General features: G+C 38.9%; 1 protein-coding gene and 1 long non-coding RNA gene across 3 annotated transcripts; both read left to right on the forward strand.

Moving 5' to 3' along the window:
* The first annotated feature begins 3,434 nt into the window (after nt 1-3,434).
* On the forward strand, nt 3,435-4,271 carry LOC124996644. The gene is made up of 2 exons (XR_007110879.1): nt 3,435-3,635; nt 3,758-4,271. It is a non-coding gene; the product is annotated as an uncharacterized LOC124996644 (long non-coding RNA).
* A 1,105-nt stretch (nt 4,272-5,376) lies between these two features.
* LOC124996473 (tumor necrosis factor receptor superfamily member 14-like) lies at nt 5,377-14,326 on the forward strand. 2 transcript variants are annotated; one of them, XM_047569539.1, is made up of 10 exons: nt 5,377-5,536; nt 8,692-8,818; nt 11,027-11,120; nt 11,374-11,499; nt 11,745-11,900; nt 12,358-12,445; nt 12,537-12,715; nt 12,842-12,879; nt 13,051-13,056; nt 13,209-14,326. In XM_047569539.1, exons 2-10 carry the CDS (start codon nt 8,759-8,761, stop codon nt 13,341-13,343), a joined length of 882 nt encoding a protein of 293 aa, XP_047425495.1. In that variant the 5' UTR covers nt 5,377-5,536; nt 8,692-8,758; the 3' UTR covers nt 13,344-14,326. The 2 variants fall into 2 exon arrangements, with proteins under 2 accessions (XP_047425495.1, XP_047425486.1); XM_047569530.1 differs by lacking the exon at nt 12,842-12,879 and having other exon boundaries at nt 12,918-13,056.
* The last annotated feature ends 912 nt before the right edge of the window (nt 14,327-15,238 follow it).

The raw sequence follows: 15,238 nt of genomic DNA on the forward strand, positions 1-15,238 counted from the left end.
TTTGGAGAAGGCAGGACATGATGGAGGGATTATATCTCAAGTCTGGTCTGGGAGCACCTGGGGGTTCCTCTGGAGGAGCTGGTGGAAGTGGACGGGGAGAGGGTGGTCTGGGCCTCTCTGCTGATGACAGCGACGATGACGACAACAACGTTAATGCTGGCTGTTATATAAACGTGCTAACTATACACTGCTGTATCTCACCATCGTATGAATGTAGCTATAAACATACAGTTTGTATCCCTTCTGCTTTTTACTTATAGAGGTATGACAGGATGACTGAAGAACATGACTAACGCTGGTGATGCTCATTCAAGGCAAATACTGGAGGGAGAGACCGAGTGAAAAACTTCATGATCAGTTCCTTGTATAATGGGGCCAGTGATAAGTGAAAGTAGCACCGGATTTAGCTGGCTACCTGGTTACCCAGAAGTTGAGACTAACTCTATTTGAGGTTGAATATTTTAATGTTGAATTTATAAAGTGAGTTTATTTAGAAATTCATACTCAAACTCTGATGGCACAGAAGAACTTGTATAAACACCCTGATGACAGTGACATGTAGACAATTTGTTTTATTGGAAACTGTGTCATGTATGAATGGACTGATTGTCGTGTCACATATATGAAATCTATTGATGCCTTTGCATGTTGTAACACCACATACGCTGGTTTTAATTGTTGCGGTGTCTTTGAGTTATATTAGTTAAAATAAGCTTTTCTCTCTCAATATATTGGTAAATGTTTCCTAAAATATCATTGATATGTGATAACTGAGAATATTTTATTTTATACTTTGCCACAATTTGAGAATGTCCTGGTCAGACCTGTATCTCATAGCAGAAAAAGTTGAGTATTAACACATCTTTCCACTGGTCGATGCTGTGTACAATCTGTACAAACTGTAAGTTACTGATGTACAACGTCAATTTACAGAGATGACATAAGATAAAAACTCAAAAACAAAAGTAGCAAAAATTGAAAATGAATAAATAAATACGAAGTGTGCACATCACAATATAGCGAAATATTATTTTCAATAATTTTATAAACAAAAACGATCAAAATTAATAAATATGCAGCGTTATTATATCGTGAGTATAAGACATCAGCACCACTGTGTGTCAGCGTCCTCTCTGACTTGTGGTAAGTAATAAAATGAATTAGTATCTCAGGACTTCTGGTTTCCTTGTTTCTTTTCCTTTTCTTTAGGTACCGAATTACGAGCAGGTTAAGGGGGCTATTCTGTGTGCGTATGAGTTTGTGCCACAAGCTTACAGACAGTGTTTTTGTGGTCTCAGGAAGACGCAGAATCAGAATCACACCAATTTTGCCAGGGAGAAAGGGATTCTATTTGACAGGTGGTGTGCGGCATGTAAGGCTAAGGATCTTGCTTCAGTACGGGAGTTGATGTTACTGAAGGAGTTTAAAAACTGTGTCTCAGAGCGCACCGCGGTATATTGAAATGAGCAGAAGGTGACCACTCTGCAGCAGGCTGCCAGTCTGGCAGATGAGTTTATGTTGTTTGTTAGGCGTGAACCAGCCCATCGTGAGTGGTCTCCAAGGCCTAGTTCACCGGTGCCCGGTGCTAAGGTTTCCACCACTTCCAAGTCTGAGAGACAGTGTTTTTTCTACCATAAAACCGGTCACTTAATTGCTAACTGCGTGTCAGGGGTACCAGATGACTGTTTTAAACCCTTTATTTTTTCCTGTTATGTGTCTGCCACAGGAAAGCCAGAAGACCCGCGTCTGGTGAGAGTCTTGCGTGACACTGCCTGTTCTCAGTCGCTTATTCTTGACAGTGTCCTGCCTGCAGCTGTCACGTCTGATGTGAGTGCTGTGGTCGTAAGAGGGACTGAAATGGGTTTTGTTCCTGCACCCCTACATCGTGTACATGTAAAATCTGATCTGGCCACTGGTTTCTTCCCGGTTGGTGTCCGTTCCTGTGTTCCCATTGATGGCATTGATTTCATCATGGGAAACGACATTGCTGGCGGTAAGGTGTATCCTGTGCCTGAGGTGGTTAGTGAACCTATACCTGAGTCTGAGCAGGATGGTCTAGTCAAACAGTTCGCTGATGTACCTGTAGTTAGTGTGTTAACTAGAGCCCCCACCTGCAAGAAGGCACCGAAAGTTGATTTGTCTGACTCATTGTGTCTGCTCTGTCCCAGGATGTGTTGCCCTCTGGTGACGATTCAGTGAACTGCAGGTTGGAGGAGCCAGTGAAGGTGACTGAGCCTGTAGTTACTCCTGCAACCACCTTGCCCCTGAACCGTAAGGCGCTCATCGCTGCACAGGCAGCGGATCCTTCACTAACTTTTACATGTACACGATGTAGGGGTGCAGGAACAAAACCCGTTTCAATCCCTCTTACGACCACAGCACTCACATCAGACGTGACAACTGCAGGCAGGACACTGTCAAGAATAAGCGACTGAGAACAGGCAGCTGCTGTTGAGAAGCCTGAGAAGTGTGACGTTAAACAGCCTTTCTTCTTTGATGAGGGTGTCTTAATGCGCAGGTGGGTTTCACAGTTGGATAGTGCTGCAACTGATGCAGGTGAAGATTGGGGTGTAGTGTATCAGATTGTTCTCCCTGTTGACTGTCGGCAGCATGTGTTGGCATTGGCTCATGAGCAGTTGTGGTCAAATGAGTGTGAACCATGAGTGGTGAAGTTTAAAAAACATCAAACTACTCCACTATCGAGAAGGAAACACTTGCCATGCTTCTTGCCATGCAGCATTTTGAAGTCTATGTAGGCTCGACCTCTATAACTGTAACTGTCTTCACTGATCATAACCCGCTTGTCTTCCTCAGCCAGATGTATAATAAACAAGATGTCGGCTGTAAAATTGAATCAATCTTCTCCCAAAAGAACAAATATGTCAGTAACTAGGTAGCCTGGCTAACTCAGTCGGTAGAACATGAGACTCTTAATCTCAGGGTTGTGGGTGAACAATGTTTAATGCTCATCTAGGCCATCTAGGTTTCTATGTTAGTCTGATTCTTCATAGATTTAAGACACATTATTTCCTCATGAATTCATCTCTTCATACTTTAGACTGAACTAGTTTCATCTTCCATATAATGTTGTGTGTGCAGGTACATCCTCCTCAGACACTGTGTGCTCTGACTGCAGTGATGGAACATTTTCAGATGGGACATTAACATCTTGTCACCAACACACACAGTAAGTAAATCCTCACATCACACATGGAGACATGTTTGATGTCTTATTACATCAGTAATATTCTCTATAAATGTCTCTTTATTGTTCCAGATGTGAATCAATGAAACTTCAGCTGATAACAGCAGGAACTAAGTCATCTAATTCTGTTTGTGGGGAACAAACTTCAAATGTTGGAGTTAATGTTGGTGTTTACATTGGTGTGATCGTTGTTTTAGTCGTTCTAATAATAATGGCAGTAGTAGCAGTATTGTACTACATCATAAGAAAGAACATATGTCCAGCAGGTAGGTTCCATTTATAGCAGGAAAACATTCTTCTTGTTCATGTTTTGTCACATCTTTGATGATGTTAATGTTTTCTGTTGAGTCATGACAGTGATGGTAAATATGTATTTCTCTGGTTTTATTTAGTTACAGACAAAAACAATCATGCAAACAACTCCATAGAGGTATGTTTATTTCTCACTGTTACAGATCACAGCACTTGGTTTATCTAAGGAATTAAAATGTATAATTTTTTTCTTTAATTCTTCTATGTTTGAGTTTTAAGTCAGTGTGTTTCTCTCCTCAGGGTGAACCTGTGTAACCAGTCTAAACTCTCAGATGAAATCTGCTGCTCCAGAATCCAGTTATTATTCATTTGGATTTTGGCAGATTTTCTTCACAGAGAACAGAAAAGACAAATCAGTGAGATCAACCTCTGGCTAAGAACATCCTGCTGACAGTGACATAGAGACCCTTTATGGTTCTCCGTCTGTCTTTTATTTTGGGCTCATATTTTGAAGTTTCCTGTTTTATTTTGTCAGGTTTCCAGATTTCATGTCTTGTGCCTCCTTGTCTCTTGATTATTAATTGGTTTCTCCTGCTGTCATTGCCCTGATGTGTCTCACCTGTGTCTTGTCAGCCCCCAGTATGTTTATAGCCCTGCCTTCCCTTTGTTCCTTGTCGCATCGTTTAATGTTTCTTCCATGTTGCCACGGTCCTTGTTTTCCATGCCGTGATCCTAGATTCCATGCCATGTTGATGATTTCTTTTTGATTTTTGTATTTTGCATTTTCCTGCCTTGCGCAGCGCCTTTAGTTAGTTATTAAATACTTTTTGTTTGTACCTCCGTCCTCATCCTTGTTGCCCTGCATCTGGGTCCTCACCTCTACAACCCAACCTGACAAAAACTTCCATTGAATGAGAAAATGTAAGTTGTATACTAACATACACGGCTCCTAACTTCAGTTAATTTTACTTACTGACAATATTCAAGAATGTAATGAAATAAATATGTGTGTAGTTCAGGGGTCTTCAATGTTTTTCAGACCAAGGATCCACAAACTGATGGAGAGATTAAGCAGGTACCCCCTACCTACTATATGTGTTCTGTGTTTAACTCGGCGATAATATGCTGATAATATACATTATTAAGCTGTTCAGATAATACACAGGTACAACTGCCATAGACATAAACACACCTGACATAAACATGCATATATTTGCCACTGTTAGATTCTCTTCTACTGACATTGCAGAGAGCTTCTGGATTTCATTTTAGGACTGAACAGACTCTACTTGTTGGGAAAAGTTAGAAAATGTCTAATCAACCAAAGATTTTGCCATGCCCCTGTAGTAGCTCCACAGACCCTCTAGGGGCTGCCACCTGTTAAAGACCTCCTACACTGTAAACACTACTTCCATCTAAAGTCCAATCATGTCAGGAATTGATTTTATTATTGCAATTATTTTTTCTCATAATTTAGTTGTGTTCATGTTTTTATGATTGTGGCCATGTGAATGGTGTGAATCATTGTTGTCTTTTTTTTCTTTTCCACTGGTCGATGTGGTGTGTCTGATGTACACTGACAATTTATGGAGATGACATTAATGAAGAACCCATAAGATTAAAAATTAAATACAAAAATGATATATAAATAAATGCAAAGTGTGCACGTTAGAATAAAGACATATTATTTTAAATGTTTTTATAAACAAAAATGATCAAAATGAATAAAATGCAGTGTTATCATATCATGTGAGTATAAGACATCAGCACCACTGTGTTTAATCACTTGTTTACTGCAGCTTCCTCTCTGACTTGTAAGTAATAAAATAAGAAGATTAATTAGTATCTCAGTAGACTATGGACTATGGACTGAACCATCAGATTATATCACATAGCAGCTCCTTCTTCTTTCGGTTCATTATTGACTTTGCAGGGAGTGGTTGGTAACGATAAGTAGACTCTACTTGGTTTCTACATTTTCCGTTGGAATTTGGTTTCTACGTTATTTTTTTGGTTGTTTTTTATTTTTATTTTTTTTAATTTTTTTTGCACTGTTCCTGGGTTCAGTCATCGTCGTGGGTAAGTTCCTCCGAGGTCGATCCTTGTTCTTATTCTGATTCAGCATGATCTTATTTGACCTGTTCTAAACCTTGTAGCTATGAACAGTCACTGGTCTGAACAGACTGGACAGACTGTCACTGTCTTCTATTGCACTATGAGTCGTCTCCACTTTAATATTACCATCGTTCAGTTGTTGCACTCAGAACTACAACACAAGTGAAGGACGGAGTTGTCTGATGTGAGACGAAGGTACTAAAATGAACAACTGTTATAACAAGGAAGTAGGCCTCCATTTTTTTTTTTTCATATGTCAGTAACGTCATTTTTTGTTAAAAGTACAATAACTTTCAAAAGCAACGTCATTAAAAATGTTAAATCGCAAACCATACATCTTAATGAAGTTTCTACTTACGTTTGTTTCAACCTTTGTATCCTTTCATTCTTTCTTTTATGGAGCCTCCACCAGGGTTAAATTTTAACAGCTCATATCTAGTTTATTCAGCCTATAACCTCTGAAAGTTCTTTTATTCTAGTTAATAACTCATTTTATTAAGATGACAAATTTCATTAGTTTTTGTTTTTTGTCATTTGTGGTGTGCAAACAGACCTACCACCTGCTCATTTTTTTTTTTATTATTTATTTATTTTTGTGCATTTATCAGACAGCAGCTATGAGCATGAATATGAGGAGGACTGAAGGGAGTCTATGAATGATTGCTGTAGAAAGGACAGGAGCCTTTTTTTTTTTCTATAAGAGCTCTTAACTATCTTTGAGGCAGCGTAGCTACCAAAGGATTTGGAGTTGTGGTAAAATACAAAGCAAAGAAAAACCATAATAGTGAAACGAGCACCAACAGTAATAAATTAATTGGTAAATGTGAGCATCCAAAACCCATTAAATTGTCAGTACATTTCAACCTGTTGCACAGTGTGGGTGGTAAAGAAACTACACAAACAAACTAACACATCACAGAACATCACACCTTTTTGCATCTCTACCAACCATTTCTTCAAGTCCTCCACAGTTGATCATAATGAAACTGCATCTATTGGTAGCTCTCATCCTACTGTGAAACATCTACCTGCATGTGTTAAAGGACCACGGTCGAGGTCTAGAATATCATTACCTGAAGGAGTGGACATGGCAAAAACTTAAATAAAACAAAAACACTTCAACAATGTATGCGCTGGCTTATGTGAAAGTATACAACAATGAACATAGCAACAGCTGAATGAAAAATATTTTTATTTTAGCACACTTGGCACAACCGGGAAGTTGAAAACAACTAAAGTCTGACATTGATCAGCTGATTGAGAGAATAAACAGAAGTGTAGAAATCTGTCCTTAAAGCCAAAGGTGACGACTTGGAAGAATCTTATACAGTCAGGTCCATAAATATTGGGACATCAACACAATTCTAATGTTTTTGGCTCTATACACCACCACAATGGATTTGAAATGAAACAAACCCGATGTGCTTTAACTGCAGACTTTCAGCTTTAATTTGAGGGTATTTACATCCAAATCAGGTGAACGGTGTAGGAATTACAACAGTTTGTATATGTGCCTCCCACTTTTTAAGGGACCAAAAGTAATAGGACAATTGGCTGCTCAGCTGTTCCATGGCCAGGTGTGTGTCATTCCCTTATTATCCCATTTACAAGGAGCAGATAAAAGGTCTAGAGTTCATTTCAAGTGTGCTATTTGCATTTGGAATCTGTTGCTGTCAACTGTAAATATGAGATCCAAAGAGCTGTCACTATCACTGAAGCAAGCCATCATTAGGCTGAGAAATCAAAACAAACCCATCAGAGACATGGCAAAAACATTAGGTGTGGCCAAATCAACTGTTTGGAACATTCTTAAAAAGAAAGAACATACTGGTGAGCTCAGCAACACCAAAAGACCCAGAAGACAAAACAACTGTGGTGGATGACAGAAGAATTCTTTCCCTGGTGGAGAGAAAAAAAAAAAAAAAACCTTCACAACAGTTGGCCAGATCAAGAACATTCTCCAGGAGGCAGGTGTATGTGTGTCAAAGTCAACAATCAAGAGAAGACTTCACCAGAGTGAATACAGAGGGTTCACTACAAGATGTAAACCATTGGTGAGCCTCAAAAACAGGAAGGCCAGATTAGAGTTTGCCAAAAAACATCTTAAAAAAAAAAAGCCTTCACAGTTCTGGAACAACATCCTATGGACAGATGAGACAAAGATCAACTTGTACCAGAGTGATGGGAAGAGAAGAGTATGGAGAAAGAAAGGAACTGCTCATGATACAAAGCATACCACCTCATCAGTGAAGCATGGTGGTGGTAGTGTCATGGCGTGGGCATGTACGGAACTGGTTCCCTTGTATTTATTGATGATATGACTGCTGACAAAAGCAGCAGGATGAATTCTGAAGTGTTTCGTATTATCTGCTCATATTCAGCCAAATGCTTCAGAACTCATTGGATGGCGCTTCACAGTGCAGATGGACAATGACCCGAAGCGTACTGTGAAAGCAAGAGTTTTTTAAGGCAAAGACGTGGAATGTTATGCAATGGCCAAGTCAATCACCTGACCTGAATCCAATTGAGCATGGATTTCACTTGCTAAAGACAAAACTGAAGGGAAAATGCCCCAAGAACAAGCAGGGACTGAAGACATTTGCAGTAGAGGCCTGGCAGAGCATCACCAGGGATGAAACCCAGCGTCTGGCGATGTCTATGCGTTCCAGACTTCGGGCTGTAATTGACTGCAAAGAATTTACAACCAAGTATTAAAAAGTGAAAGTTTGATTTATGATATTTTAATTTGTCCCATTACTTTTGATCCCTTAAAAAGTGGGAGGCACATATACAAACTGTTGTAATTCCTACACCGTTCACCTGATTTAGATGTAAATACCCTCAAATAAAAGATGAAAGTCTGCAGTTAAAGCACAGTCAAATCCATTGTGGTGGTGTATAGAGCCAAATAGATTAGAATTGTGTTGATGTCCCAATATTTATGGACCTGACTGTATGTAATAAAAATAAGGAAACCCCCTAGAATGAGATGTTTTCTTCAAACTTGTAATGAAACCTAATGAGTGAACACTGTTATTGATATATGCACCTGTGACAATGTTTAACCAGCGTTCCTGCTTTAAAATGCAGTTTTTATAAACATTTCATTTTTCTTACAGATGCTGTTCTCATGTTCAAACTCACCTCATCCCAAATCTCATTGAGATGTCTTCAACTTAAGAAAAAATGTTCCTGCTATATGACAAGACTCCAAGAAGAACATCTTTGAGAACTTCAGCTTTTCTGGTAAAATTCTTTACTGCGGAAAATCACAGGATAATAAATTATAAATGATCTAATCCTCCTAATCCTGGGAGATTCTTTCTGTTAGTGGGATAGAAGAAGTGGGGTTGTTCTTCAAGTCCTGTTTACATCTCACATACATCCAACAACTCAAAGTGAACTGGATGTTCTCTGGTTACCCTCTGATCAGATAGAGCAGAGTGAAGGGTTAAGGTTAAGGTTAGGACCACAGTCACCAACAAAACCATTGGCTACACACTGTGTTGATGCATAAAACAAGTTCCCCCTATTCAAGAAGACTCACATACAGGCCTGTCTTACGTTTGAGAGAGACTTGGTTAAATCTGTCTGGTATCAACTCGATCCATCAGGAGGAAGAGAAATGCTGAGCATGACCCTAAGAACACCTTCACCACCATCAAGCATGTTTTATATGCTGCTGGTCCTGAGTTCAAATTTCGTTTCATGTGCAAGATGACAATAAAGTAACCTTTACTGGTAGAAACTTGATGTTTGAAGCGACAGCCTCAAGAAAGGAACAAAAAACAAACCTAAAAAGGATTTATGAAGCGTAGAGGATCATATTACCTCCTGAAACATGTGCAAACCTGGCCACCAGCTCGTCTTTCCTCTGTACTTACCAACCAAGGCTTCTCCACCAACTAAGTCATGTTTTGTTTAGGGATCAAATGCTTAGTTCACTTGCTCAAATGTAAATCAGTAAATAAATATTCTTATTATTATACTTTATTATAAATCCATAATGAACGTTTTGTTTTGTCATGATTCTGTGTCCCTCTTTTTCATGATTTGAGTTTCCTGTCTTATTTCTTAAGTTCTTGGTTTCTTGTCTTGTGTTACTCCTCGTGTCCTCCTTGATTGTTTATAGGTTTCTTCTTGTGTGCTCCGTCCATATTAGCTTCACCTGTGTCTGTCTTAAGAGAAATAAGACAGGAAACTCAATTCATGGAAAAGAGGGACACAGAATCATGACTTATTTATTTTTCCCTCAAGTTTTTTGTTTTCTTTTTCTTTTTTTCCTTTTAAAGGAGTATCGTTTGAAATGTTGAGGAGTAATGTAGGGACTGAATGTATGTTTGCTGTACAAAGGACAGGAGCCTTTATTTTTCTACTACTACTCTACTCTTCTCTACTCATTTTTTCTGCAATGATAAACTGCACATGAGCTTTAATTAGAATTAGCTCATGAGGGTTAGGATTATATTAGCGTACAGTCAGAGTAGAGGTAAAATACAAAGAAAAGAAAAAACAGAAAGTGAAAACAAGAACATTGCAACAGCTGGAAAATGTAAGTTGTTACATTGCTCCTAACTTCAGTTTAATCATCTGAAGTTAATTTTACTTCAAAATTATATTCAAGAATGTAATGTAGTTAATATGTCTGAGAGCACTACTTTAAAGACATCCAATGTTTGATCTTCTCAGGAATTGATTTTCTTATTTTTATTTTTTCTATATTTGCACTGGTCAGATGTGACAGTTTTGTTGTACTGATGTACAATGATGCATTTAATTGTTTTAATTAACGTTTCCTCTGTGACTTTCCATCAGTGTAGGGACTTATGACCCTAAGAACACCATCACCACCATCAATCATGGAGGTGGAAACGTTATGTCTTAGGGCTGGTTTTCTGCCGATGGTACAGGACGACTTCACTGTATTGAAGGACAGAGGAACAGGACTATGTACCGTAATGAATGACAACCTCCTCCCCTCAACCAGAGCATGAAAGAGACAATGAGACTGGCTCAAAAAGAAACACATTAATGTCATGAAGTGGTCTAACCAGTCTCCAGACATTAAGGCCTGTTTATATATAGGACTTGTTTTATACGCTGCTGGTCCTGAGTTCAACTTTCATTTTCATGTGTGAGCAAGCAGATAAAAATAAAGAAACATTAATGGTCAATCAATACTAATCAATAAAAACTCTGTCTCTCTCAGTTAAAATAAACCTACCATAACAATTACAGACCATTCATTTCTTTGTAAGTGGACAAACTTCATAAAACCAACCCCTGCTGTACAGACACATCTGCACAATGCTTATGTTGGTAGAAGCCTCCTGTTATAATTTAGAGATGTTTTATTGTTAAGAGACTAAAGTCAGAGGAGAGAGATGAACAGATCAAAGAAACATGGAAGATGACTGTTTTTATTTTGTTGTTTCTTTCAATTTCTCTTCACAGATAATTGTGATTAAAGTCTTGTGCTGTCAAACCCTCACATGTCGTCCTGAAGAGTATCTGATAGACAATAAATGCTGCTCAATGTGTCCACCTGGTAAGATCCAACTGGAGACTAAAAGTTTCCTCATTGTTTCCTGATGTTTAATGTGTGATCACAAGTGAAAACTGCTACTGAACAACTACAATCGATATTTATTTAAACTCACCTTCATCTGATGGTAGTAATAATAATACCAGTTCAAGAAGCAACAGTGTATGAATCTTTACTTAGCAACATACTCCTTACTATGATGATTGTGTTTTAACAACATTTATTCAACTATAATTGCTGCTTGTCTTCTCAACAGGAAACAGAGTTAAAACAGATTGTGCGGCCTTCAGACGTACATCATGTCTGCCCTGCATGGATGAAACTTATATGGATAGATTTACTAGACATAAGCAGTGTTTCCCATGCACCAACTGTAATACAGATACATTTATGTTCATATTATTTATTTATCAGCAGAAATGTTTTTAATATTTTTCAACAACAACATCAACTGGTGAACTTGAAATCAAATCAGATGTTTCCTATGAATTCATGAACTGAAGAGACTATTGTGTCACATTTTGTAAAGTTGTTCTAACCACTGAAGGTATCTTTAAATCAGAAACAGATTAAACAGAATAGGAGTTTTGTTTCTGCATGTTTTGTAACTTCCATATGTGTTGATAGGTTCTGGTCTGAAGGTAAAGACGTCATGTACAACAACATCAGATACAGTTTGTGAACCACTTGAAGGATTCTTCTGTACAAACGTAACAAAGGACCAGTGTGCAGCAGCACAGAAACACAAGGACTGTGATCCAGGACAATACATCAAGGAAAAAGGTTGGTTTTCTAGTTTAAATGAGAACAAAGTTTAAGGAAGATAGTGAGTAAATGAGCGTCACTACTTTGTGTGTTTTCGATTCTAATAATACCAGATTTGACAAACCACCATGTAGACGTTGCTCATTTGTCGTTTCAAAATTAATAATCTACCAATTACATTTGGATACTTTGATGAAACAGACGCTGCTCAGACAAGATGTCATCTGTAAAATTGAATCAATCTTCTCCCAAAAGAATAAATATGTCAGTAACTAGGTAGCCTGGCTAACTCAGTCGGTAGAACATGAGACTCTTAATCTCAGGGTGAACAATGTTTAATGCTCATCTAGGCCATCTAGGTTTCTATGTTAGTCTGATTCTTCATAGATTTAAGACACATTATTTCCTCATGAATTCATCTCTTCATACTTTAGACTGAACTAGTTTCATCTTCCATATCATGTTGTGTGTGCAGGTACATCCTCCTCAGACACTGTGTGCTCTGACTGCAGTGACGGAACATTTTCAGATGGAACATTAACATCTTGTCTCCAACACACACAGTAAGTAAATCCTCACATCACACATGGAGACATGTTTGATGTCTTATTACATCAGTAATATTCTCTATAAAATGTCTCTTTATTGTTCCAGATGTGAATCAATGAACCTTCAGCTGATAACAGCAGGAACTTCGTCAGCTGATTCTGTTTGTGGGGAACAAACTTCAAATGTTGGAGTTATTGTGGGCGTCATCATTGGTCTGGTTGTTTTAGTCGTTCTAATAGTAGTAGTATTGTACTACATCAAACGAAAGAACAAATATCTAGCAGGTAGGTTCCATTTATAGCAGGAAAACATTCTTCTTGTTCATGTTTTGTCACATCTTTGACGATGTTAATGTTTTCTGTTGAGTCATGACAGTGATGGTAAATATGTTTTTCTCTGGTTTTATTTAGTTACAGACGAAAACAGAAATGCAGACAACTCCATAGAGGTATGTTTATTTCTCACTGTTTATCTGCACTGTTACAGATCACAGCACTTTTTTATCTAAGGAATTACATTATCTATCCATCTATCCATCTATCCATCTATCCATCCATCCATCCATCCATCCATCCATCCATCCATCCATCCATCCATCCATCCATCCTCTTCTAAAAAGATACCTGTAAGTAAACAACCACCAGTCCAAGAGTCAGTGCCACTGCAGCATGAAATTAATTAATCTTCAATTAAATGTTTATCAACTGAGGATCTTCTGGTTGTGTGACGTCTCTACAAATGTTTGTGCTTTAAGTCAGTGTGTTTCTCTCCTTCCAGAATCCAGGTATACATCGAAAGTCTTCTATGGAAGTCCCGAAGCCTGCAGATGACACCACGTGCATTTTACTCATCCCGGACGGGGACAAGTTTGCGTGGATCAGCTATTCCTCTGGTACAGTCAGAACCACCTAGAGCTAAACCCACTCAAGACTGTGGACTTTAGGAAGAGACTCCCACCCACCCCTCCTCTTACCACTCTAAACAGGACCGTCCCCACCGTGGACTCATTCAGGTTCCTGGGGTCCACAATCTCATGGGACCTAAAGTGGACATCTCACATTGACTCTGTTAGGAAGAAGGACCAGCAGAGGGTGTTCTTCCTATGTCAGTTAGTTCAACCAGGAGCTGCTACTCTGCAGTAATCCAGTCTGTCCTGACTGCCTCCATCACGGTCTGGTTTGGATCAGCCACCAGACAGGACAGGAACAGACTGCAGAGGACAATCAGATCTGCAGAGAGAGTTATTGGCACTGTAAAATCTCCACCGACCCCTCACACGCCGGATACTATCTATTCAGACTCCTCCCCTCAGGCTGGCGCTACAAAGCACTGTACGTCACAACAACCCGGCACAGAAACTGTTTCTTTCCCCCGGGCTGTAGCTCTGATGAACTCTGAGCAGTCACAGAGCACGTGACCAGTGATGATCAACTGGCGGCCCGGGATTGGACGGTTCGGCCCACGACTGGATTCATGTGAAAATATCATGTTGTCCGCACTATTAAAGCAACTGGAAACAGCAACGAAAACTGAGACTCTTAACTATCAGTAATCCCCACAATATATGACTCTGTTAAATGAGGACAAACTCGTTGCATTGTTTAAATGAACATTTATTCTTTAACACACCATTTTTTCGTAATTTACATAACAGGTAACGCATTTCTGAAGGTTGGCATGATAAATGCATAATTTTCAGTCCATTCGTCATTAAAGGATCTGTTTTCCGCATCAACTTTTCGTTTCATGGCCTTTGAGAGTGCCATTTTAGCCTAACTGTGTTAAGAGGCCTTTTCCTTCCAGTAACTGAAACTGTATTGAAGCCAGTGATGGAGGCTTTGTTTCAGCTGTGTTTGTTTTTCTAGTGCTCTATAAATAAAGTTTACTTGAATTGAGTTAAGGCAAAATATCTCTAGCACTGCTGGTGGTTGACTGGTGTAAGTGTAGGGGCCTGACTCATAAAGGCTAAAAATGACTTGTTGTATGTTATGCCAACATTTTATTTTTATTTTATTTTATTTGAGGGTCCGGCCCCCAAGGTGACTGACAAATGTAGCAGGTAACCCCTGTACTAGACTGTAAGTCTTCTCATGTTGTATATTTTTTCTAGTTTTTATATACATTTTTTATTTTAAGCTTATTCAAGAGTTGTTTTTATTTTGTTGTACCATTGAACAAAGTGACCAGAGTCAAATTCCATGTATGTGTTCACATACCCTGGCCAATAAAGCTGATTCTGGTTCTGATTTGGACGCTGGCAAATTTTCTTTGCAGAGAACATTAAAGACAAATCCGTAAAACCGACTTCTGGCTTGAACCTCCTGCTTCAGTCCACACCTGCTGACAGTGACAGAGAGACACTGGAAAATTGGAAATTGTCTCATGTATGACTGGAAGGGTCTGTTATGCATGTTCCTGCTCTGGAGTTTCCCGGATTACTCCAGGATCATACTCCACACTCTCTACAGTGTCCAGAATGAAGGAGATGACAGAACTGTCATACGGTGCAGCAGCACAGGACAATACATCAAGGAAAAAGTTGGGTTTATAGTTTAAATGAGTACAAAGTTTAAGGAAACTGATCTTTGTGACAAGCTGCACATGGTGAGTTTGACCACTAGATGGGAGCAAAGAGCTCCGAAACTGCGAAAAAGGGCTTAAAAATGTGTAAATGTTGATGAAAAAATCAACATTTACTGATGTCGTGCAGGACATTTTAATTAATCTTTTCCCAAAGTAGATCAGAACAGACAGAAGCCGCTGAGGTAGTTAAACAAACCCTCAGGTCCGGTAGTCCTGTTTGGCAG

The sequence above is a fragment of the Mugil cephalus genome, chromosome 1 (genome assembly GCF_022458985.1).
Source record: "Mugil cephalus isolate CIBA_MC_2020 chromosome 1, CIBA_Mcephalus_1.1, whole genome shotgun sequence".
NCBI lineage: Eukaryota > Metazoa > Chordata > Actinopteri > Mugiliformes > Mugilidae > Mugil > Mugil cephalus.

Bases quoted from the DNA above. Each gene is read 5' to 3' on its own strand.
- LOC124996473 (XM_047569530.1), top strand. From the start codon at position 8,759: ATGTTCCTGCTATATGACAAGACTCCAAGAAGAACATCTTTGAGAACT. The intron at 11,121-11,373 runs GTAAGATCCAAC...TCTTCTCAACAG, and splicing joins CTGCTCAATGTGTCCACCTG to GAAACAGAGTTAAAACAGAT. The intron at 11,901-12,357 runs GTTGGTTTTCTA...TTGTGTGTGCAG, and splicing joins ACAATACATCAAGGAAAAAG to GTACATCCTCCTCAGACACT.